Source organism: Choloepus didactylus, chromosome 12 (assembly GCF_015220235.1).
Source record: "Choloepus didactylus isolate mChoDid1 chromosome 12, mChoDid1.pri, whole genome shotgun sequence".
Lineage (NCBI taxonomy): Eukaryota > Metazoa > Chordata > Mammalia > Pilosa > Megalonychidae > Choloepus > Choloepus didactylus.
This window is the reverse complement of record NC_051318.1, coordinates 11,361,699-11,386,322: the sequence shown is the minus strand read 5'-3', so window position 1 is coordinate 11,386,322 and position 24,624 is coordinate 11,361,699. Positions and strand designations below refer to the sequence as shown.

The following is a 24,624-nucleotide window of genomic DNA, read 5'->3' as shown; positions in this document are numbered from 1 at the left end:
AGATGTGGACACAACCAAAGTATTAGTTTAGTCTGGGGATTAGACACACCGAATCTGGGCCACAAGATAGACCCACCTCTCAGTCAGTCTCTGCCGGCTAAACAGAAGAGAGCTTCTTATGGATATGCACATTTTCAGCAGATAATTTCAAGTAACAACATATAAAAAAATGAAGCAGCATGGAAACAGTTAAAGTTTTCACTTCTGATCTGTCTTGTGATTGGCGAAGAAACAAGTGCCTTTAACAGAGAATGATTCACCTGGTCAACAAACATTTATTGAACTCTTCAAGGACTGATGAGTTCTGAGAGAATTCCAAGAGGAATCAGACATCTTTCCGGGCCTAGGTGAGCTTACTCCCTAACATAGGAGAAAGATCCCATTCGCCACAAAGGAATCAGAAAAAGAGAGCTCACGTTTACAAAGTTTCCCTTCAGCTGGCTTCATTCCCCAAACCATATTTTATTAGCATTATTAGCATTATTCAAACTCAACTTTTTAATGTTATGTTCCATCACTCATAATTGTTATTTTCTAACCTACAGTTATTAGATCTAATCCTAAATAGAATTAGAAGTTTAGATTTGATATCATCCAAACAAAATTTTAAAATATCTGTGAGGCTATATTATTCCATAAAAATTCAACTCTGCATTTTATTCCAGATCTAAAAACTTCAATTATTTAGATATTTTCTAATTTATCTGCATGTTAGGCTAGCACAATTTCAAAACCTTAAAGGGATGGGTCTGTAAATATTGATGCCTTCTCCCAAATTAGCAAAGTAAGGAGAAATCTCTGATCTCATTTTCTTTTGGGTTACATATTCACAGTGGTAAAGAAGATATTCAAGAGACATAAGTTTTCTGTATTTCTATTCTTAGAAAATGACACTCAAATGAGAAATCAGATGTGTGGAAACATCTATTTCTCAGCAATGCCATAACTCATCAGTAACTTTCCACTATCAGAGTAATACAGCCCCAAATACAAAGTTAAAACACAAGATGAAGAAGATCTGGAATTGTAGGCAGAATCTAGGAAATCAAATAATAGCCACTTCTGTTTGTTTATGTTACAATTGGGTCATGTTTATTTTTTATCAAGCTAGTTTTTTGTTGTTGTTTTTAAATAACAACCGTCCCAAACTCTGCAAGCAGAGTTAGGACCAGCAAATAAAATATTTTGACATATTGATAATTCTTGGGCTGTCTCAATAATATCTTATTTTTTGTACCTACCAATTCTATTCCAATTCTTCAAATTAGCTCTCATGAACTATTATTAGCATCATCCCTCTAGACTAAACAAAAAAGGGAAAAGGCAAACAGGACTCATCAACAGGATGCAAGGAAATGCCGTGCAATTAACCGAGGGGTAGGGATTATTCATTCATTCAATGCACTCATCAAAGATACATTCAGCATCTACTGGGTGCCAGACACAGGGCCAGACCCTGACGATTCAAAGATGCTCTCAATTAGCTCCTAGCTTAGGGGAAAGATAAACACATGCAGAACTGTTAAACAATAGTGGTACGAACACAGTGCTGCTCATATCAAGGAGGGAGAAATGACTGAGAATGAGGCCATCAAGAAGGGTTCGCAGAGAAGGTGACATAAGAAGTAAGCCCTGGAGGATAAAGAAGGACTTCTTATGAGGCAGAAAATGGGTGCAGGCGCATGTCAGACAGATGCAAGAGCCTGAGCAAAGCTGAAAAGTATGGCCATCAGTGTTTGCAAGATCCGGTATCATGCCCAATGAATGCAAAATAAAAAACATGAGGATGCGGGTTGCTGAGATAGCGGTATAGCCAAAGTCTGGGAATCCTGAATTGGGAAACGAGAGATTTGAGTTCCTACTGGAGCTCAAATAATGGCTCACAAGGTGACCTTCATTCTGTGTCTGCGCTCCTGAAACTAAATGAGAGAAGATGAGGGCGTGGCTAGCCAGTGGAAGACGGCATTGAGTATGGAAGAAGAGGAGCTCTTGCCCACCTTTTCCCCAGCAGGGAAAGCCTTTGCCCCAAACCTACTGCACATAAGACATGAACTCCCATCTCTGTCCATTAAAGCATCTTGATTCAAGGAGATGACGAGTATTTAAAAGTTCATCAAGAAACTAATGGTCCTACCTTGCTTTAGAATGATTATGGTTACAGGGATGCCAGAACCACTTGACTGTAGGTGGCGGGATACCATAAATGGTACATATCAGGTTTTGTCTGCTGCCCAGTGGGTAGAGAGTTGGGTCTGGAAATGATGACACGGCCTTTTCATAAATCTGAGGTTTCACTGGAAAGGAGATGAATGGGACAGACGTTAAGAGCTGGTCTTTGTGACTCTCTCCTGGGCCACTGCATGAAGTATTTGCATTTGTTTTGGTATCAGGGAAACAAACATATGAGCAAAAACATGAATAAACCCTCATATTGGTCCAGATGGTGCTAATTTTTTAAAAAGTAGTGACCTTTTTTGAGAATATTCTGAATATAATTATAAAGAATCATGTCACCTACAGAAGGTAACAAGCTAATGTGAAATAGTTAGGATGGGCCCATAAGAGATTTTAAGAATGATATTTAAAATTTTTGTTTCCTTTAAAGTTGTTATATTGACTTTTAAATTGACAAATTTTCATCGATTTCTCCCCATCACACCACCCAAACTAGAAGAATATGTACTGTAAACTTACCATTTACGATCAGGGTGGTAGTGAGATTTTTAAACACATTTGACTGCTTTATGCCCAGCAAGATTGTATAATCCCCTGCATCCTCAGCAGTTACATCTTTGATTATTAATGAATAGCCATGAACCAAATAGTGAGAAGATTTCTCAGTCGCTGGTAACCCATCCTTTAACCTATGATTAAGAGCAGGTTCAATAAGTCATTTCATGCAACCTCCAAGACACTGCCATTTAAATTCGTTTGTGAGCTTGAGTTGCTAAATTTGGAGCCTCTGATCCTCCACACTGATTTAAAAAATGTAGGCACCGAATTTTCAGCACAGGCAAGGAAGACTTTCAGACTGGGGACAACTTCGGACTTATTGGCGAAGAGGAAGGAATAAGCCGAGGGAAGACAGAAAACGACGGCTTAATGTATCCACTGGAACACAGGCCACCATCGTGCCTAAGTGTTAACCCAGAGGCCTCATCTCTGATCCCACCCAAGATGTTTTCCAGAGTTTTCCATGAGGCTCTATCAGCAATACAAGGGCCATTGTAAGTCAGATCAACGAGATCACTTCTCCAGATAAAAATAAAAATAGACCTTCCTATTGTGGTCTCATGTGGCATTCTATTTAGTTACATAAATGGTCACACCAGTTGTCCCTTTCATAAGTTATAGTGAAATCAAGATTATCAAGATTTTTCCCCTGAGGAAAGCACAAAACTCACAAACAGAAAGCATAAACTATTAAAAAAAAATTTTTTAATTTAAATATAAAACCAATGCCTCAATATCACATCTGCTTGCATACACAGTCAGGAGAACTTGATTCTTAAGCTGGCTCTGCCACCAACTGTTTGCGGCTACACCTGTGACTTAACCTGTTTGAGGTTCAGTTTCCCCAAGATCTCAAAGATCCCTCACCTTTAAAATGCTATGATTTTATTAAAATGCACAGTTCTTTAAATGATCTTTTTTTTTTAATCTGGTAGGAGTTTATTAAGCTCTATGTCAAGGTATAACATTGGGAATGGTATTAGTTCATAATTGGGCATGTATCACATAGTCCTGCAAGCAAATTCCTCGGGCCACTGGGGCTCAGTTCTGAAGCAGGTAAAATGATTATGCTTCTAGTCTGTGATTACAAATATCTTGGGATCATTATTCCCCATAACCACTTTAGCATTTTTAAAGATGTATTGACATTATTTTTAGGTCCCTGCTACTTAGTTACTGAAGAAATCAGCCCTGTTTAATAGATAGGATACTCTGAAGCACTGAAAGAGAGACTGTACCGCCTAGAGGGATTAAATTCCTATTAAGGAATAATGTACACTCATAGGAAGGTTACTATTAAACTTTTTAGGTATCATGAGACAAAAAAAAAAAATCCCTTTTCTACTAAGATGGTATGAAGGGGCATAGCACGAAGTTTAATTTTCTCTTTCATTCTCCATCAACCATTTGAGGAAACTGAAAACAATTAAACAGTACACTAATAGGATATTGAAAGCAAAATAAGCTCTGGCTGAAGAGATTCTAAAATAGCACCACTTCTATGGTGTATGGATTGTTTTCTTAATCAGTTTTGTACTATATGCTCTTTGTTAAAAATGTAATGACTTGCGCCAAAGATATTAGCATTTAAAAATGATTTAACAAAATGACTGCAGATTATAAACAGATTACATTGTTTTACATCAAGGTGTTTTACTAGTATTAAAAAAAAAAACAACAACAACAACAACAAAAAAACTGCTTAAGGAGTTTCTGAATATGTAACCTTCAAGCCCAAACAAACTTTGTCAAGTAGATTCGTTCATCCTGCATCTGAACAGATCTATCTCTATTTATGTTTGCTTAAATTTGAAACGAGACTGGAACCTTCACCCCAGCTGTATATAAAAGAATTATTTTCAGCATCCTCATTACAAGAGTCCACTTCTTCAGAGTTAATAGAGCATGTTACACATTCAAGATGCTTCCTAATCATTGCCCAACACATTCCATTCAAGGAGTGTTGACATCATAGGAAGGCTTAGAGGTGCAGAAATGAAAACCCAAGAAAACCTAACCCCTTGCTCCATCCGATTAAATGGTTTTCTTCTTATTTCCCCTCCTCCACCCCACCCCCCGCCCAGAAATCAGTACAGTGCTTAGTTCTCTAGTGCTGTCTGGGAAAATTTATCTTGATATTTTTTTCAGGAAGTCAAGTCATTGGATTCTTGTCTCTTCCTCCTTACAAAGCATATCTTAGATTGGTATAAGAATAATTATGGCCCTACCATACGACTTCTGGAGAGGGAAATGCCTTCACTTTCATGGAAAGCCGGTAAGACCGCTTGCCAGCCACAGTTTCAAGCACCTGCTGTTTTCGATGTTTCACATTGATGAATGCTTTATCTTTGGAAGGAGAAGCAATACGTTAGAAAGAATATATTTACATTTAAAAACAAATCCTCACTGCCTTATTTAGGGAGGATGCAACAAATGAATAAATAGAGCTGAATTATGATGGAAACTTCGATGCGCTCAAATGTCGATCAATGAATAAAATAAGGCAAGAGCATGCAAATTGGTGAAATATTTTCAAATCAAATGGTTGCAAGTCTCAACAGACAAAAACAGTGGTAGGATAACAGAAAGTAAAAACCTTACATCTCTATATCACAATGACAGATAAGTGGGAAGCAATTTCTCAAAATCTCCTGACAAAGGTGAATAAGTTGGGAGAAAGTTTCTCTGAGTATCCTGTAACAACTAATTTGATATCAAAGATTAACTTGAGAAAGCCAAAAAGAAATAAAAGGAACTCGATGGAATTGTTACCAACAATGGAAAAAAAGTAAGGTTTTTAAGGATTCTAAAGGGGTATAAATATTTTCTTTACAGAAGTTGTGTATTGAGATAAACAATATTTGGATTCTATGAGAGTAAAACCAGAAATGAAATAGCATCAATTCTGAGTAATCATCTAAATTTATTACACCATCTTTTTACCTCTCAAGTTCATAATTGTACCTGGGACATTTTCCCCAGATAACAAGGTAAAACTGATCATCTTCTTCTGTTTTGTTTACATGATACACTAAAGAGTTTTATAAACAAAATTATAATATGATCTAACTGAATTACTGACCACAATAAACTTGTAAAGAAAAGATTCTCTAATTCAAAAATATTAAATTTAAAGGAAGGGGACCATGGCAAAATTGTATTCATTCATGAGAAAGCGACTTGGCCAAAAGAAGATTTACGTGTTTTATGGAACCCATAAATTGCCTAGCGATTGGAAAATATAGTGCTCATTGGCAACTCTGAACTCCTGCTTACCATAAATATGAACTGAGGTGTTAACGGATGCAAGTGCTGATCCACTCTTCACGTGACAGGTGTAGAGTCCTTTGTCTTTGTTCTGCACCTTGTTAATAATTAGAAAACTGTAGAATACATTGACAAGGGAATTGCTTTGGTCAATTCGTCGCCTTATAGAAGCTCTCTGATTTGCCTGGGAAGAAAATGTATAACTTAAATGTAGAAGAGTCATTGGTTATACTTAAAGGTATAGCATTTCTCACATATCACCAAAATCAATATTCCAACAACCCCCTTTTTTTTTTTTGGCTAAGAAGCACATCAGACCCCACCTGGCACAAGATGATTGGGAACTCCATCTCTGTCTAGATGTGTTTAAGATATGCATTATCATCGCACTTATTTAGCACTCCATAATCTTCAAATGGGCTTTCACATACGTCAGCTCGATTGTTTCTCATAACCACCTCATGAGATCAGCAGGATCACGGGCCTGAACTCAGCCCTTCTGAGACCCAATCTAGTGTCTTTACCACACACCCCTAAACAGGGACCCATCCCTAGGTGTAAACACCACATGCAAGCATAGGCAATTAATTTTTGCAAGCTACAAAAAAAATTAGTAGCTGGTTTTCTGACACTGCTTCTTTTAATAAATCACCACATGAGGTTCCTTTTGCTTCCCTTTTAGAAATGAAGTAAAAAATAATGAGTCCTGGCTACACCCTAAGGTGCAATAATCCTAGTATCATCATTTCATTATTTGGGCAATGCTTGCCAATTTCTGCTAAATCTGAGTAAATGGATCTGGGAACACACAAAGCCATTAACAAGTTAGCCCAACACCTGGGGTCGGGGTGGGGGTCATCCCATATGTAACCCAGGGAAGATCAAGAGAAGACCTGGAGGCTCAGTGGTCTGAACTGGCCACCGCGATCTGCTCAGGGTTTGAGAACAAGAGGTCACCTTGTAACCGAGCAGTTAGGATTTAAGGGCTGATTATGGTGACTGAATCATTCTACAGATATTCCTTTTTACTTTCTGGTATATTAGAGTAGACAGAGGGGAATACCTGAAACCTGAACTGTAATCCACTTGCCTTGATCTCTGATAATGATTATATAGCCTTTATCTTGTGCCCTTGTGATTGTAAAACCTTGTGACCAACCTTCACTTGTACCCATTTATCCTGTTTTTTGACTTTAGAGTCTTAATGATCACTAAAGACAGCCCCAAATGTTAGTAGTGAGGGTTCTTGGTTCAGCCCAGGACTAACCCACCCCAAGTCCAAAGTTATCTTGATAAATGAAGCTGGATCTAACCAAAATGGGCCCATCTGACATGCTCAGTAGCTTAGACTTTAATCCATATGTCACCTATACCTCATTAAATACTAAAAATCACGGCTATCATCATATTAAGGCCGCCATTTTCTTACACACATTCTGTGACTAAGCATGTGATCAGTCTGCTAATGCTCAATAATTAGATCACCTCTAATTACATCATCTGGGGCCACTGTGCTCATTACTCTAAAATCTGCTCATCTTTTGATACTATAAAACTATCAGAATTATTGCAGTTTGGGGAGACAGATTTTGGGCTGATAAGCCCTCTGATCTCCTGCTTCATGCCTAGCAATAAAACTCTTTCTCTCCTCAAAACCCCAGTGCCTCAGGAATTGGTCATTTGGGCCACTGGGGAGAGAATTCACTGCCTTTGTCCAGAATCAAGGTTACCCTCTTTAATTATTCCTTTCTCCCTCCCTCCCTCCCTTCCTTCCTTCCTTCCTTTCTTTCTTTCTAGCATTACATTTAATACATACAATATGTTATGGAAAAAAAGACTTTGGAAGCTGTCCAGAGCTGATCTTTGGGTCCTGGGCTTAGCTCTCCTCTGTGCCTTATTTAATAAATGTCTATCCACCTGCCCTTTTATTGTCCTGTTGAAACAGGCAAAGGCTCAGGCCATTTTCAGTACTAATCAGAGAAAACGTCAGTCACTGCCACCAAAAATTAGACAACCAGCCCCCTAAAATAACAGGCTGAGGGACTTTCTGGAACTCTCTTTATGGAAGTATCCCTCCTCCCTTTGAGAACTGCTTTCCTGCCCTCCAGCCTCCAGTAACATATCTGGGAAAAGACCTGACTGTGGTTTTGGAATTGCTCTGTCCAGTGCTGCAGTCACCAACAATACGTGGCTATTCAAAGTAAATTAAGTAAAATTCACTTCCTCAGTTGCACTCGCCACATTTCAAGCGCCCAACAGCCACGTGCGGTGATGGCTACTATGTCAGACAGCACAGATGTAGAATATTTCCATCACTGAAAGTTCTTTTGGACAGCAACATTTTAGAGTATTATTGGAATTCAATAGCTTTAATATTTTTAACAGAGTAATAGATAAATCAAGAGTTTTATCAATACTCTTACTTAACAGGATAAAATTTTCTTCTGTCTTGGCATTTATTGAGAATATTTGATTTCTCTCATAATCAGGAAAATACTGCGACAAGTCATAGCATTTTTATTTAATTGAGACAATACCACTTTTTAGAAAATAGCTTATGACTGGTAAGTCCTTAAAGTGTCACTATAGGGCACTTATTATACCTTTCTGTGGTTAAGTTTTTCTTTTTCCACAGAAAGAAATGTTGATAAAACAACAATAGCTTGGGGCTAATGCATTAAACTTTCATACATAGTTTAATCACAAGTTAACTTGGTGATTGGGTAATCTGAATGATATAACGAATGATTATTCTCAGGATGTGCCAGATAAATCATACTGACATGCAAAAAAATGGGGGCTGGAGCTACTGTCAATATTTTCTTAACAACTGATGCTAGATTCCCCATCCATAAATGTTTAAATAACTGTTGTTTGCCAGGATGTGCAATTTGAATAAGGAAACCAACTTGGTCTTCATTCTTCTCATTTTTCTGAAGGATGAATTGCTCTTGACACTTAGCAAAGGGAATATTGGATTGCTGGGTTGTGGTATCTTTTCCAAACGTGCTTCGATCAGGTGCCTGAGTGCCAGTTTCTTAAATGAAGGCACTCACAAAGACAGCTTCCCCTAAACTTTTTTGTTGTTGTTACAAAAGACAGCCCCTGCCTGGAATTTACTGATAAATTTCTCTCTCACCTCTAAATCCTAGAGAACAGTTTCTAAGGATGAAACAATCCCTTTTTCCACCCAGAATCATGCAATAGAAATAGCAGCCTATCAACTTCAAAACAAAACCCCCAACATCAAAAGACCACATCTATGCACATCACATTTCTCGAAACATAAGGCAAGAAAAGCACCAAAACCTAAAGCTTCTCTAATGACTAAAACTGCTGTAGGAGTCAAAACATTCTGATTTTTTTCCATATCAAATACCCAGGAGGATTCCACTCTCTAAAAATAAATACTGTCCTATAGAAGAAATAGAAAAACAGGTAACTCACTTCACCAGGGTAACTCCATGTCATTTGAACCCTCGTGTTCAGGGGAGTGGTGGCACTGCAGTTGAGAGTGAGCGTCTGTCCTCTAAGTAGTTTGACGGGGCTTGGCGTGCTTATTTGGGTGTCTATGATGGTACTGTCTGCAAGCACAAGAAATAAAGTTTCTTTTACATCCAGGTTTCATTAAGCAGATAAATCATAGAGCCTTTGGGCTGAGTTGCACACTTCTGGAACATCACTTACTTTGTCGATATGTTAGATAGTTTGTCTGATACAGATGTCCATTGACAGTTGTTTCACAGGTCAGGAGCCCAATTTCTTTGTACGATGCATTTGATATTATAAAACCTTTCCTACTGTCCCAGATGATTCTTTTTCCATCAGGGATGAGCGTATCAAGTGGAAACTGAAATGGAAGAAACATGCTTTAACAAAATCATATTAGCATGGTGGCAAGACTGGTTAGCTGATAGTTGATGAAAGCAGGAATTGCATCTAAAATGAAAATAGTGCAGGTAAAACACTCAATTTGTTGTAGTTGGTTCTTTCATTTTCTTTGCATGTAGCAAGATATAAATTTAACACGATGAGATTTCTGTCAGTCTTGGCAACAAGCTGCACCCACTTAGGAGAAACCTAGTTGTCATATCAGGATTTCCAGTGGGAGCGCAGATCTCTCTGGCCTCTGGGAATCCTCGTAACAAACTGGCCTGATACTCAATAGAGAAATCAATTAATTTTTTTTTTCCATTGGGGCTGCTATATTCTCCTCATATGTCTTCATCATCTGGAGCTTTAAAGAAGCCATCACTTGTCTTCCCATTTTTCATTTACTAAAAAGGTGGCTGCCTTAAAAGTACTATAAATAATTCCAGGTCCCCCAAGATTCGTAAAATTAACTTGACACTCATTGAGTTATCATCCTGAGAATGAGGCTAAATCACAAAGAAGGCTCAGGGTATCAACTCTGCCTCCAAAAGCAGAAGCTTCCGGCAGCCCGAGCCCTTAACAATGAAGATGGCCCCAAAGAGAGGCAGAGGCCAGGCCTTTCTCAAGAATGAAATGCTTGCAAATCCTTAGAATTATTCCAAAACACAGTGAGTCCAAGTAGAAGAAAAATATCTATGATTTTATTCTCCCCAACACCTTCTTCTGCCATCAAGGACCTAATTTTTAAAGATTACAATATGAATAATCTACTTTGAGGTTACACTTAATGAAGGGTCTTTGGGCAGCCCCAGCAAATTCTCCTGATGGCTGGTTGCCGGCCCAATTTCCAGAGCCAGTTGACTACTACCCCCAGAACGTATCCCCAGTGGTAAAAGGGGGGTAGGGGTGGGGGGATCCAATTACCTGCTCCCAACAGATTATAAAGGTAATACCAAACAGCCATAGAGTTTCAACCCTCCTCCGCCTCCTGATAGGAAGTACACCCAACATCCCTCTCCCTGTCTAGCCTGTGCCATTTGTTTACATAGCTTGTTGCGTAGGCTGACACAGATTTGTGCTTCTGTGGCAGAAATTGCTATTCTGAAAGCCAACAGTGCCTCTCTCCTAGGGCACAGCTGTGCATTTGTATGCATCACCAGAAAATTATATTGCTTTGCAATTCATTACATCCTGTTTAAGAAGAACTGAAAGCAATTAAAGGATTCATTTCATGTTTTAGTAGTTTCAGATTCTACCCGTAAACTTAAGAATATTCTGTATTCGGGGAGGAGAGAGTCTTCTCTCTAATTTGATGTGAACTGCTGAGGAATAAGTAAGACAAATTTAAAAATTGGGATTGAAATGTATGATGATTTAAAAGTCCATGAAAACCAGGTTTGCTGATGGACTTCCTCAGCATAACTGAAAAATATATTAGTTTCCCCTAAAGTGTTTCTCCTAGTCAAATCCATCCATGACTGCCACGAGCAGTGTTGCATTGGCAAAGTAAGTAACTTTATTGCTAGCTGAAATGAGCTAAAACGGCAAAAGACTGTGTAGCTTATGCTGTATGTGTCATCACAAGGCAGACAAATCGGCAGGGTGATTTCAGTCCGGGGAAGAAAGTTCTGGGCAGGGAGGACATGTCTCCAGCGGACGATGACTCCACCAAAGCAGGGACGGGAAAGGAGGGGGACGGGGATGGCAAACTAGAAGAAAAGCGACTGTAAGAAATGGAAGGGAAAGATCTAATCTTCACTTCAAGTCAGCATAAACATGTGATAGCTTCGAATACTTCCATGTATATATGTGCCAAACCAATATCCCTGTTAGACTTTTGCACGCCCCCTTTTTAAAAAAATAATTATGCACTGTAGATCTGAGGTAGGAAAAGAATGAATCAACATTTTCCCTACTGAAATTTTTCCATGTGGGAATTCTGAAATGCGCCTTATCACAGAAAAGCTATCTTCACTAGGGCAAGAAAGGAAGGGGCTTGTGTGAAAAAGAGAGGTTCCTGATCTCCATTGGGTTTTTCCATGTTAATCATACAGCAATTATTATCTCAGACCGAGAGAAGTCATGTCAGACTGTTGAAAACATGACTTGACAATAAATCACACACTGGGCATTAAGCTGTTAAATACACAATAACAACAGCTAACACTTGAATAGACTTATTATTCAGGCCAGGCTAAGTGCTTCCTGTAACTACCACCTTATTTGGCTTCACAGCAGCCCTGTGATGGGGAAACTGAGGTAACTGCTAGTTTGCCCAGCAGGTAAGTGGCGGGTCAGCAAGAATCCAGGGGACGTGGCACATGCTCTTAACAGCTGTGCCCTTCAGCCTACCCAAACTAAACCATTGGAAATGTGGGCAAGGGGCAGGAGCACCGAATGCGAAGAATGGACAGCAGTTCCCATATGATCTGGGAGCTCCCTGAAGACCCTGGGACCCCAGGCTTGCTATCTCCGATGGAGGGGTCAACTGGGTGCTGCCTCTCGTGTTTTCAGCTCTGACATATGGTTATGTTCTGTTTCTTGGCCATGACTCACACAGATGGAAGGGACATCAAAACCTGTCTCCAACAGACTCTGTTGAGGGCTTATAGCAAATTGAGGACTTAGGAGAGTAAATGCAAGGGGAGGGCAGAGGGAGTTGGCTCCATCGTGTGTCAGGATTCAGGGTTAGTGGGCGATACCAAAACTCATTATTTAACTTTTCAAACTTGACTCTCCCACCAGCAGCACCCATTTCCTGAGTGATGTGACAGACAGTGCGAGGTGCTGCAGTAGAGCAGCCTTGATTTGTTGCCTGAAAGTTCTAAGCTCTTAAGAATTTACTGTGTTTTCCATTTCCGGAGTTTTTAGCTGATTGTTAGGCCTAGCATGCTCCTAACTCTTATTGTTGATTAATTAGCTGGATCGTCACACTTTAGTTTATATCTTTATTAGATTCTACTTTAAATCTTTTTCCTTTCCCACGCATACAGTTTACAAAATAATTTGAAGAAAAATATTATTTAAGGCTTTCTCCCCTCCCCCCTTTTTTTGCCTAAGAGGCTAAGTTTGGATACCCAGCAGGAATAAGCCTTTCGTCACCAAGAACTGCTCGACTCAAACCAAAGGTGGTGGCTCCATATGTATTAAGCACGAACATTTAAATGCCTAGAGAATTTTTAGCAATAATTAGGATAAATCACTCTCTGCCAAGTTATCCATCTGTGTAAGCAGAATTTATTTTTCTCACATTTGCACACATTTGGACTTGTGGCAATAAATTTAAAATTTCATGATTTTAGTTCTTTTATTGCTCAAATGGATTTATGCTTAAGACATTAAGACACTGTCATTTTATTCTATTTGAATGCATGCCTGGGTATAACTTAGGTTTTATAGTCCCTTGTACTATACAGTTGCTAGCTCTGTAGTATAGTATAGCGCTTACAGCTGATAGTAAAAGGGCATTTCAGAAAAATCCATTGAGAAACCCCAATGTCAGTAAGAAAATTACACCAGTGATTTAAAATGATTAAAAGTTCATTAGCTCCTTTGCAGTAAAAGTATTCTGCAACCAGCATTGCTCAATTTTACCTTTTTTAAGGTAACAGTGATGTTGGGTGAGGTGGCCCGACAGGGGATGACAACCTTGCTCCCTTCTGTCATGTATATAGTTTTGGGTATTTCACTGTGCATCTCTGTAAAAGGGCTCTCTGGATCTGCAGGAGAAGAAAATGAAAAAAAAAAAATTTAAGTGATTGTCATCTGAACACCTAGACAGGGTAGCTGATGAGGTAAAATGGGCGCTGTGGGGTTACACTGATTTCCCTTTAATGTAATCTGTGAATTCACATTCTTTCTTTCTTTGGCCCTCTGTGTTTCTGCCCAGAAAAAAAAAAGAATGATTCTCTAGTAAAACCTCATTCCTTATTCAGTTCTTGGTCTTTGAAACAGATTGTCCTGATACAGGATTGTGATTGGGGTGTCTTAGAGCGCTGTGGGGGGAAAGCCAGAAAGTTGCAGTGAGAGAGAAAGGAGAACCTTCCATGGCAACCTCTTAGCAGCGATGCTAACTGCCTCAGGGGGTGCCCTCCAGAGCCACTCTAAGGAACCAAAGAAGGTGGGTGCAACGGCACAGAAGGTCTTGGAAGAGAGTTAGAGGTCATGCAGTAGTGTTGATGATAGAAGCAGGACTTCAAGGTGTTCTAGACATTTCCTGGCAGACTACTCATGAGTGAGCTGGTCTGAGCAACTTGCAGGAGAGGGAGCGGTTGGAGAAGCAGGGCTGGATGCTGCATTTTTGTCACATACATGTTAGGTCTGTGGCTTTGGTATGCACTACTTATGTACTGAGACCAAAGTGTGTACAAGTGCACAAGGAGGTCTGGAGAAGCCTTTAATGATCACTGAAATCCTGCCCTTAAAAAGCATGGCAGGGCCACGGCTGGCTGGGGATGGGAGCGCTTGGCCCCTGTGGCTCCACCGGGAACCTCCGCTGTGAAGCCCTGCAGGCCCCTTCCTGCTTGCACCCTTCCCTGCCCCAGCCCCATCTTAGGGGTCCTGCTGACACCCCAGCATTCTCCCAACACGACACGCACGGCGCTAGACACTGGACTCTAACCGGTCGTTTCCCTCTCTGGTGAGGATGATGAGTTGGTAGAGGAGAAGAAACTGATCACAGCCCCATGTGGCGGGTACTGACTGATGGCAATGAATGAAGGTGGTGACCAAACCCTGTCACTGTACAGAGGAGGAGACAGGCCAGCGGGCGAGGACAGCTGTCTGGGCTCATGCAACTCGATGTGGGCAGAGCCGTGCCTGGCAGCCGGGTTCTTCTGAGCCCCCATCGGGGCTCTTTCTCCCATACCCCTCGGTGCAGGGGAGAGTGGATTTTCACACGTTCAGTGGGGAACGTGATTGCCACGGTGCCCTGTAGAGGGTCAGAGAAACTCTGAGAAGGGGTTGGGGTGGGGGGGGGGCAGGCTTCGGGGCGGGATCCCCATGAGTCTCGGAGACAGAGGGCGCCGACGCAGCCAGGAGGGGAAGGGCACACCCTTCATGCCCCGGGTTTGAATCCCAGCTCTGCCCCTTCCTAGCCTCGGGACCCTGGGCAAGTCACTTCCCTCTCTGGCCCTCGCCTGTCAGAGCCGTCTCACAGGGTTCCCACCAGGGCCCCAGCATTCACCCTCGGGGCACTGCCCACAGACAGCTGGTGCTCACCTGTTAGACATGTTCCCTATTAATTTTCTGTTTATTATTATGAGAGATCTGAACTTATATATAGAGAGAGGTAGGTTATACGAAAATCATAAATTATACTCATGATGCTAACAATACAGAAGTATAAATATGTATTCATATAGCAGCACAGCAGAAAGACTGGATATGCAGACGTGAAATGTTCACAATGATATCTATGGGTGGAGGCTTGATGGGCCATTGTTACTTTATTTACCCTCTTCTGCATTTTCCAGAGTTTTTGGAATAACCGTGTATTATTTCATACAAGCATTTTCAGTGATTGAGGTTAAAACTGAAATTATAAAGCACCGTCCACTTTTACTTGAGGAAAACTAAATTTTGCAATTGATTTACTTTTGTTTTGTCCTATATAATAGGATGAGACATTAAAGAACACAGTTAATACAGTTGCATTTGTTAGGAAAGTTCAATGGAAAGAGTAACAGATGCAGAGAGGAAAAGTTAATTATACAGAGATGAAGGAGTCCCACATCAGCACTAAGTTCCTCCTCAAAATAGAGTTGCTGAGCTAGGCATTCAGGCGGGGACTATTGGGATTTGACTATTCCTTTCCTTCCTCCTGTGGGTCTGTATTTTTGTCTCCTTTGTAAGTCCCAAAGTAAACACAAACACCAGGAAACAGTTTAATTCATTTAACAAAACTAAATCCTTCATACTTAATTGATTGTCTCCTTAAGCAACCATTTTCAACAAAGGACACTGGCATCAAAAGATCCGACAGGAAACAGTATGTATCAGTGTAGTCCTTTTTAGGCTAATGAATGCCAATCCCAAAAGAAAATGGAAAAGTTGGATTCAATGTGCCTTAGTATTTCATCTTTCCCTTTGCCACTTTGGATCCCCAAAACACTTAAATTTTATCACTCCTTTTAGCCTTTAAAAGCCAAGACCAATTTCAGCCCTTGGCCTACTGCAGTTCTGTTTAAAGATGGCAGAACTTCAGTGATTTGTGTCTAGGGCAACACAATTCAAAACATATCATTTGTGTCATGGTTAATTGTGTCATTATAAGCCACTGTATTTGCAAATGAGGTTATGGTTGTAGATATACACACACACACATACACACACACAACCTTTCCGGGCTTATTAATAGTTTATTTCCTCTGCAATTTGATACAAGGAAGGGCTAAGAATGAACTTGCCTGCCCAATTATTATACAAACATTTTTTGTTTTGTAGGATATCGATACAGAAGGGGTCACGGTTCCATTAATATTACCAGAAAACCACTTAGGACTCCCGGAGGATACATTTGTCCTTGTCACAAAATTAAAAACGACTTCCAAGCCCAGCCAGCACTGCAGAGTGGTTTCCTGAGACCAAATTGGCTGGTTGTTAACACAGTGAGGCAGAGCATCTCCAAAGCCTCCGGGTCCCGGCGGCTCAGACACACTGTCACCAGGGGCCTGTGCCAGCACAGCCAGCGAGAGGTCACGCCACCCGCCTCTCACTCAACTCCCAGAGCTCAGAGCGGTAACAGGAAGCTGGCAGAGAATGTGAGGTTTTCCCAGCCAGCGGGAGTGTCTGGGCTGTCAGCTTACTCTTCAGGATGGCAAGTAGCCTCTGACACAAGGAAAGATCAAACAGGGACCCTTGCTCAGAAAGGAATGACTTCTGTTTTTTAAACATGTTTTTTCCTTTGGAAATCGGCAATCACATGGGCACATGAAGACGCACAGGCCAAGAGACCCAGCCTGCACTGCCATCCCGCCCCATTTTCCTGCTGACACTACCCGGGAGCTCCCCACCTGGGTTCAGGGCAAGTGACTGGCCCAAAGAACTTGGGGAGCTTTTCTCTCTTGAAAAGGGGTTCAAGAACAAACATCTTGTTTATGTTTTTATAACCTTTTTCCTGATTTCCTTTCTCTTTGACTTCATTTTCCTTACAGCTAAGTCCTGGTCATGAAGGTCACTCATAGTTATTTTAAAGGTGGGTGTGATTTTAATTTCATGAGGTGGAGAGCAATAAAATCTAATTAGCTAATTCCATGATGAGGGCTCTATCCAGGGACAAGAGTTTTCACCTCATGCACGTCTTCATGTTGTAGCCCATGCCTAGTGATCGAGGAGGGTGTGTTGATTGCTGAACTATTTCATTTGAAATATGAGAGCAAAAAGGAAAAGAGGCAAGTTCTTCGCTGACTTACAATGCCCATCACAGTCTTTAATAATTCAAAACAGAGCTTTGTAGCAACCATAAGAGAGCTAGAGTGGTATACTAATATCAGACAAAATAGACTTCAAAACCAAAATGTTTTACTAGAGATAAGAGGAAGATTTTAAATTGATAAAATGGCCAATCCATTAGGAGGATATAATTATAAACATATATTTACCTATCAATAGCACACCAAAATATAGGAAGGAAAAACTGACAGAAATGATTCAACAGTAATAGATGGAGACTTCAATACTCTACTTTCAATAATCGATAGAACAACCAGACAGAAGATCAAAAAGGAAACAGAAGACTTGAACAACTTTATTAACCAACTAGACCTAACAGACATCTATAGATGTCTATAGACGTCCATAGAAAATCCGACACCCTTTCTTGATAAACACACTCAACCCGTCACAACAGGATAAAATTTTTTTCTCAAGTGTACATGGAACAGTCTCCAGGATAGACCACATGCTAGGGGATAAAACAAACCTTAGACATTTAAAAGGACAGAAATAATATAAAGTATGTTCTCAGACCACAATGGAATAAAACTAGAAATCAATAACAGAAAGAAATTTGGGAGACTCACAAATATATAGTTTCAACAATACACTCCTAAATAACCAATGAATCAAAGAAGACATCAATAAGAAAATCAGAATATATTTTAAGTTTGATTAAAATGAAGAAACAACATTCCAAAATTTATGGGATGCAGCTAAAACATTGCTTGGAGAAAAATTTATAGCTGTAAATGCTTACATTAAAAAGAAGAAATAAATCAAGAATCTAATCTTCTACCTTAAAACAAATGGAAAAGGCACAGCAAACTAAATGTGAAGTAAGCAGAAGGAAGGAAATACTTAAGATTAGAGTGGAAATTAATGAACTAGAGAATAGAAAAACAATAGAAAAAATCAATAAAACCAAAAGCTGGTTCTTTGAAAAGATCAACACAATTGACAAATTTTTTGTTGATTGACCAAGTAAAAAAGAGAGAAGACTCGAATGACTACAATCAGAAATGAAAGAATAGACATTACTACCAACATTACAGACATAAAAAGGATAATAAAGGAATACTATGAATAATTATATGCCAATAAATTAGGTAACAGATGTAATGAGAAAATTCTTAGGAAGGCACAAACTACAGAGCTGACTCAACAAGCAACAGTCAATATGAATAGACCCATAACAAGTAAAGAGATTGAATTAGTAATGAAAAAACTGCCCACATAGAAGCCCAGATGGCTTCGCTGGTGAATTTTACTAAACATTTGAAGAAAAAGTAATGCCAATTCCTCACAAACTCTTCCAAAAAAATAGAAGAAAAGGGAATATTTCTCTAATTCTATCAGGCCAGTTTTACCCTGATCCCAAAACCAAAGATATCACAAGAAAACTGCAGGCCAATATCTCTATGAATGTAGACTCAAAAATCCTTAACAGAATACTAGCAAATTAAATCCACAACACATATAAAGAATTATCCACCATGACCAAGCAGATTTTATCCCTGGTATGCAAGGTTGGTTTAGCATCCAAAATCAATTAATGTAATCCACCACATCAAAAGAATAAAAAACAAAAGCACATGATCATTTCAATAGAAGCAGAAAACGCATCTGACAAAGTCCAACACCCTTTCATGATAAACACACTCAACAAACAAACAAGGAAACTTCCTGTGCTGGTTTGGATGTATTATGTCCCCCAAACGCCATTATCTTTGATGCAGTCTTGTGTGGTCGGGAAACATATTGCTGTTCGTTGGGTTGGAGACTTTTGATTGGATGTTTCCGTGGAGAGGTGATCACTCAGCTGTGGGCAGGATCTTTCACTGGATGGTTTCCATGGAGGTGTGGCCCCGCCCAGTCAGCATGGACCTTGATTAGTTTACTAAAGCACTGTATAAGCTCAGACAGAAGGAGCAAGCTGCTACCACCAAGAGGGACCCTTTGAAGAATGCACAGGAGCTGAGAGAGGAACTGCAGTTTACAGAGACATTTTGGAGATGGTCTTTGAAAGCCGACTTTTGCTCTGGAGAAGCTAAGAGAGGACAAATGCCCCAAGAGCAACTGAGAGTGACATTTTGGAGAGAAGCTGAAGCCTAGAGAGGAATGTCCTGGGAGAAAGCCATTTTGAAACCAGAACTTGGAGTAAATGCCAGACACATGCCTTCCCAGCTAACAGAGGTTTTCCGGACGCCATTGGCCATCCTCCAGTGAAGGTACCCAACTGTTGATGCATTACCTTGGACACTTTATGGCCTTAAGACTGTAACAGTGTAACCAAATAAACCCCCTTTATAAAAGCCAGTCCATTTCTGGTGCTTTGCATTCCGGCAGCATTAGCAAACTAGAACACTTCCTCACCTGATAAAGGACATCTTCAGAAAACCCATAGCTAATATCACACTTAATCATGAGAGACTGAACAGGGATCTCTGCTCTCACCACTTCTATTCAACATTGTAGTAGAGTTTCTAGTAGGAAATGAGGCAAAAGAAAGAAAGAAAAAGCATCCAGATTGGAAAGGAAGAAGTAAAACTATCTCTACTCATGGAAGACATGATCTTGTCCAAAGAAAATCCTAATGAATCCATTAAAAATCAAATAGAGCTAATAAAAGAGTTCAGCAAGGTTGTAGGATACAAGATCAATATGCAAAAATCAATCATATGTCTATGCACTTGCAATGAACAAACCAAAAATGAAATTAAGAAAACAATTCCATTTACAATAGCATCAAAAAGAATTAAATATTTAGGAGTAAATTTAACAAAAGAAATGCAGTACTTAACCTCTGAAAATTATAAATCACTGTTGAAAGAAATTTTAAAAAGATCTAAATAAATGGGAAAACATCCATGATCATGTATCAGAAGAAAGTATTGTTAAAAGGACTACACTTGCAAAATTAATCTACAGATTCAATGCAATCTTTTCCAGAATAATAGCTGCCTTCCTTATAGAAACTACTAAGCTGATTCTAAAATTCATATGGAATTCAAGGGACCCAGAATAGTGAAAAAAATCTTGAAAAAAAAAAAGTTGGAGGACTTGCACTTACCATTAAAACTACAAAGCAACAGTAATCAAGACAGTGTGGTCTTGGCAAAAGGACAGAGATACCGATCAATGGGATAGAATTGAGAGTCCAGAAACAAATCATGTGTCTTTGGCCAACTGATTTTTAACAGGGGTGCCAAGACCATTCAATGGATGAAAGAATAGTCTTTCAAACAAATGGTCCTGGGAAAACTGCACATGAAGAAAAATGAAGATGGAGCCTTACTTCACACCATATAGAAAAATGAACGCAAAATGGATCTAAGACTTAAATGTAAGAGCTAAAATTATATAACTCTTAGAAGAAACCATAGAGGTAAATTGTCATGATCTTGGATTTGGCAATGAATTGTTAGATATACTACCAAAAGTACAAACAACAAAAGAATAAAACACATAAATTGGACTCTACCAAAATTTAAAACATTTGCACATTAAAGAAAGTAAAAAGAAAACCCAGAGAATGGGGGAAAAGATTTGCAAATAATATATCTGAGAGATGGGACTTGTATCTAGAATATATAAAGAACTCGTTATTAAACCCAATAATAAAAAGACAAATAACACAACTAAAAAATGGACAAAGGACCTGAATAGGTATTTCTCCAAAGAAGATATACAAATGGCCAATAAGCACTCAGTCATTGGGGGGTGCAAATTGAATGACAATGAGATACCAGGATGACTATAATCAAAAAGACAGGGAATAAGTGTCTGCAAGGACGTGGAGAAACTGGAACCCTCATATGTTGCACGTAGTAATGTAAAGTGGTGCAGCCACTTTTGCAAAGGATGTGGCAGTTCCTCAAAACAGTTAAACATAGAGTTACCATTTGATCCAGCAATTCCACTCTGGTTTTGTACCCAAGAGGAATGAAAACGTAAGTCTACACAAAAACTTGCACACGAATGCTTAGAGCAGCATTATTCAAAATAGCCAAAAAGTATACACAACCCAAATGTACATCAACTGATGTGGTATATACATACAACAGAAGATTATTCAGCCATAAAAAGGAACAAAATACTGATTCATACTACAACATGTATGAATCTTGAAAACATTATGCTGAGTGACAGAAGCCAGACACAAAAGACCACATACTGTATGATTCCACTTACATGAAACATCCAGGACAGGTAAACCCAAAGGGAGAAAGTAGATCAGTGGTTGCTGAGGGCAGGGGAGGGAGCGGGGAAAGGGGGAATCATTAAAGGATGTGAGATTTCTTTCTGGGGTGATCAAAGTCCTAAAATTGACTGTGATGGCTGCACGTCTGTGAATATACTTAGAAACCACTGAATTGTACAGTTTTAATAGGTGAGCTGTATGGTAATTGACTTATATCTCAATAAAGATGTGATATTAAAAAGAAAAAAGCCAAGCAGGCTTTGGGCTCTTTCCTAGAAATGCCGACCCGCTGTTTTCCGAGTTGGACTCTATCATGGAGACCACCCAGAGCAAACTCCTCACGACAGGTCCTTGCAGTCTTTCTCTCTTGCTCCCTCCTCTGCATCCACCCATTTAAAAAAATGCATTTTTTTCTCCTGTGTCAAAGTGATCACGTGCCCCAATCCCCCTCCACAGCCCAGGCGGGTGGGGAGCGGAGCCTGGTGAAACACCCTGTCCCCCTCCAGAGGGAAGTTACTCAGTGATGCGCCTGAGCAGTCTAGACCCCACTGACTGTGCAGCTTATGATTACCTAACCGAACATCATAAAAATCCCAGCTGTAATTTATAACCAACCCTAAAAACACTGCAAATTTCACCACTACTGTTTGGTCATAACCACACTCTACTGTGATGATAAGTCTCACGGAGGTGGCCACGGGACACTCAGACCTACCCCAGCATCACTGTCAGAGCAAGGTAAACAGACGAAAGACACTGTGCGGCAAACCCCACAGACGCCCTCTGAAAATTACAAAGAGCATTATTGTTCTTTGTAAAGGGCCTCTTTCTAGAGACACTTTCCGTACTACATCCCTTTCCTCAGAAGAAAGTGATGCAGGCTGGCCTGTCCTCTGGAAGCTACTGCCCCTCTCATGACAGTGATGGGAGAGCAAGAGGAGAAAAAAGGAGGAGTGCTAGGAGGGAGAGAAGAGAGCTGGATGCGGGCAGCCCCTTTTCCTCTCACACCTGCTACGAAAGCCCTCCTGGAAACGTGGGCGTCTGGCAGCCGGTATCACCCCACAGGCTAGCCCAGGCTGGGCCCACATAACTGCATCCATATAACTGATGCAGCAAGAAAAAAAGCGGGAAAGGACCTACTACGCCCCAGTAGTGCGCAGGGCCAGCGAGGGTGAAAGGAACGTGCCCTGCTCCGTGCACTGAGTCCTCACACACGGACACCCCCACACTGCATGGAGAAAAATCAGGTCCTAAACCCTGCCTCAAAGTGGGGTAGTGACATCGTTTTCAAAATTTTACAAGGCACCAGTAGTTAAAGCTGTAAAGGAGAGGGAAATTGCTGGATAGATGGTGAGCTTGACCAGACCATAAGATGAGGAAGCCAAGAGGGTCTCAGGCTCGCCGTGCTCCTCAGAATCTTGCTCACGGTGTGTTCAAAGAAAGCTGCCTTGCATATTTCTATGTCCTGCTCACCAGATGGGAGGCCTCAGTCAGATCTTCACCTTGGAGAATTCAGGTATGTGGGAAAAAAAGGGAAGGGAAGACAAGGGAAGGGAAATGAAAAAAAAACATGAAGGAGAAAGGAAAGAAAGAAGCAAGGAGGGCCGATGAACTTCTAGAACTCTTTCTTCTACTGTGAAGATTTTTGGCCATGTCCCAAGTCCTATTATTCCCAGAGCTGCTCCTGAATCATCAAATTGTAAACTCCTAAGGGGACTTTTAAGTTACCCTAATACTGCCCCTCATGAGATGGATGAGGAAACCGAGGCCCAGGGGGTGGAGAGACCTTCCCACAAGCACAGGAAGAATATTTATGGCTGGCCAAAACTGAATTCAGGTTTCTTGACTCCTAGACCAGTGCTCTCTCTGCCACCTCCAAATCTGGCGCTGACACTGCTGAATTAGTCAGGAGTGACAATTCTGCCTTCAAATACCCACAGCTGGGGGGAGAAATGATGGCACAGAGGGACCTTCTGACAGAACTTACGCGGGTAATTACCGCTAAGTAATTCTCACTCTTTGACTCAGCCTGGGTCACCAGACCTTCTGCTCAGCTCTCTGTGCTCTAAGGTGCTGGGGACTCCGGAATTATCCATGACAACCCCCTTGGACCCAGAGCAGCCAAACCTGGGCAAGCCCTGTGTTACACAGACTGGAGATGACATGTGTTCAAAGGATGAAGTTATCCTCAAGCAAGGGGTGCTTGGCCAGACTCCTCTCCAGCTGGGACCCCGAGTTCTCCTAGAGCAACCTCAATACTTTCTCTAAGAACACTCCCTTCGTAGCTTTGTGGAGCAGGGAGCCAGGGGCCAAAGTTTCTGTTGAGGTCCTGCAACTACTGCCCGTGCAACCATGGAACCCTCTGGGTTGCAGCATCCTCGTCTTTGAAGTGTGGCAAGCACCTTCCTACTCCCAAGCTCATGCTTCGATCCACAGTCACTTGACATGCTCCCGCTGGGGAGCACACTGACATCCCTCCGAGGGCTGGGCAGGGAAGGAAAATGAGTGCAGCAGCTGGCTGTGAGATAGTAGGGGTGGTGGCAGTCGAGAATGTGGGGGTCCTGTCTGAAAGGAGCGTTCTCTGCTGGCTCCAGCCAGTTGGGCCATGTGGGGATGTGGCCAGGGTGGCTAGGGTTTCCAATTTTCAAAGACAAGCAGGAAATCAGATTTTTACGTGAACTCTTCCAATTATGAAACGTTGGAAGCCCAGCGCAGTGTGCCTTGCCAATCAAGACACGTGTGCCAGCTGAATCTGGCCCACAATCTCCCGGTTTGCAACCCTGCCCCACCCCTCCCTTTGTATACTGCACACAATTTCCCAGGGTAGTTGGGGTGGAAATCTGGGGAAGGGTGTGCTGGAAAAAGCAGAGGCTTTGGAATCAACCAGAACCTGGACCCGAAGCTTGACTCAGTAATTTACAAAGTGTGCAACCTTGAACAAGTTGCTGAATTTCTCCGATTCAGTGAAAGGAGACTGATAACATAATTGATCTCACTGGGCCATTGTGAGGATTAAATGTGATGATATATGTAATGAACCTGAGACAGATGTCAATAAACGACAGTGGTATGTGCCAGGTACTCATTGAATGTCACCAGTGGAAAGGCCCTGA

General features: G+C 40.8%; 1 protein-coding gene across 3 annotated transcripts in view; it reads right to left on the bottom strand.

Moving 5' to 3' along the window:
* FLT1 (fms related receptor tyrosine kinase 1) overlaps positions 1–24,624 on the bottom strand; it is a 179,673-nt gene that overhangs the window by 108,957 nt on the left and 46,092 nt on the right. For 2 of the 3 annotated variants that reach the window (XM_037799877.1, XM_037799878.1), the window contains 7 exons: positions 13,468–13,592; positions 9,688–9,850; positions 9,448–9,584; positions 6,010–6,184; positions 4,962–5,079; positions 2,695–2,864; positions 2,135–2,294 (listed from right to left, as the gene is read on the bottom strand). In XM_037799877.1, coding sequence (XP_037655805.1) covers positions 2,135–2,294; positions 2,695–2,864; positions 4,962–5,079; positions 6,010–6,184; positions 9,448–9,584; positions 9,688–9,850; positions 13,468–13,592 — 1,048 coding nt within the window. The remainder of the gene's footprint in view (positions 1–2,134; positions 2,295–2,694; positions 2,865–4,961; positions 5,080–6,009; positions 6,185–9,447; positions 9,585–9,687; positions 9,851–13,467; positions 13,593–24,624) is intronic. The other variant, XM_037799879.1, reaches the window with a different exon arrangement.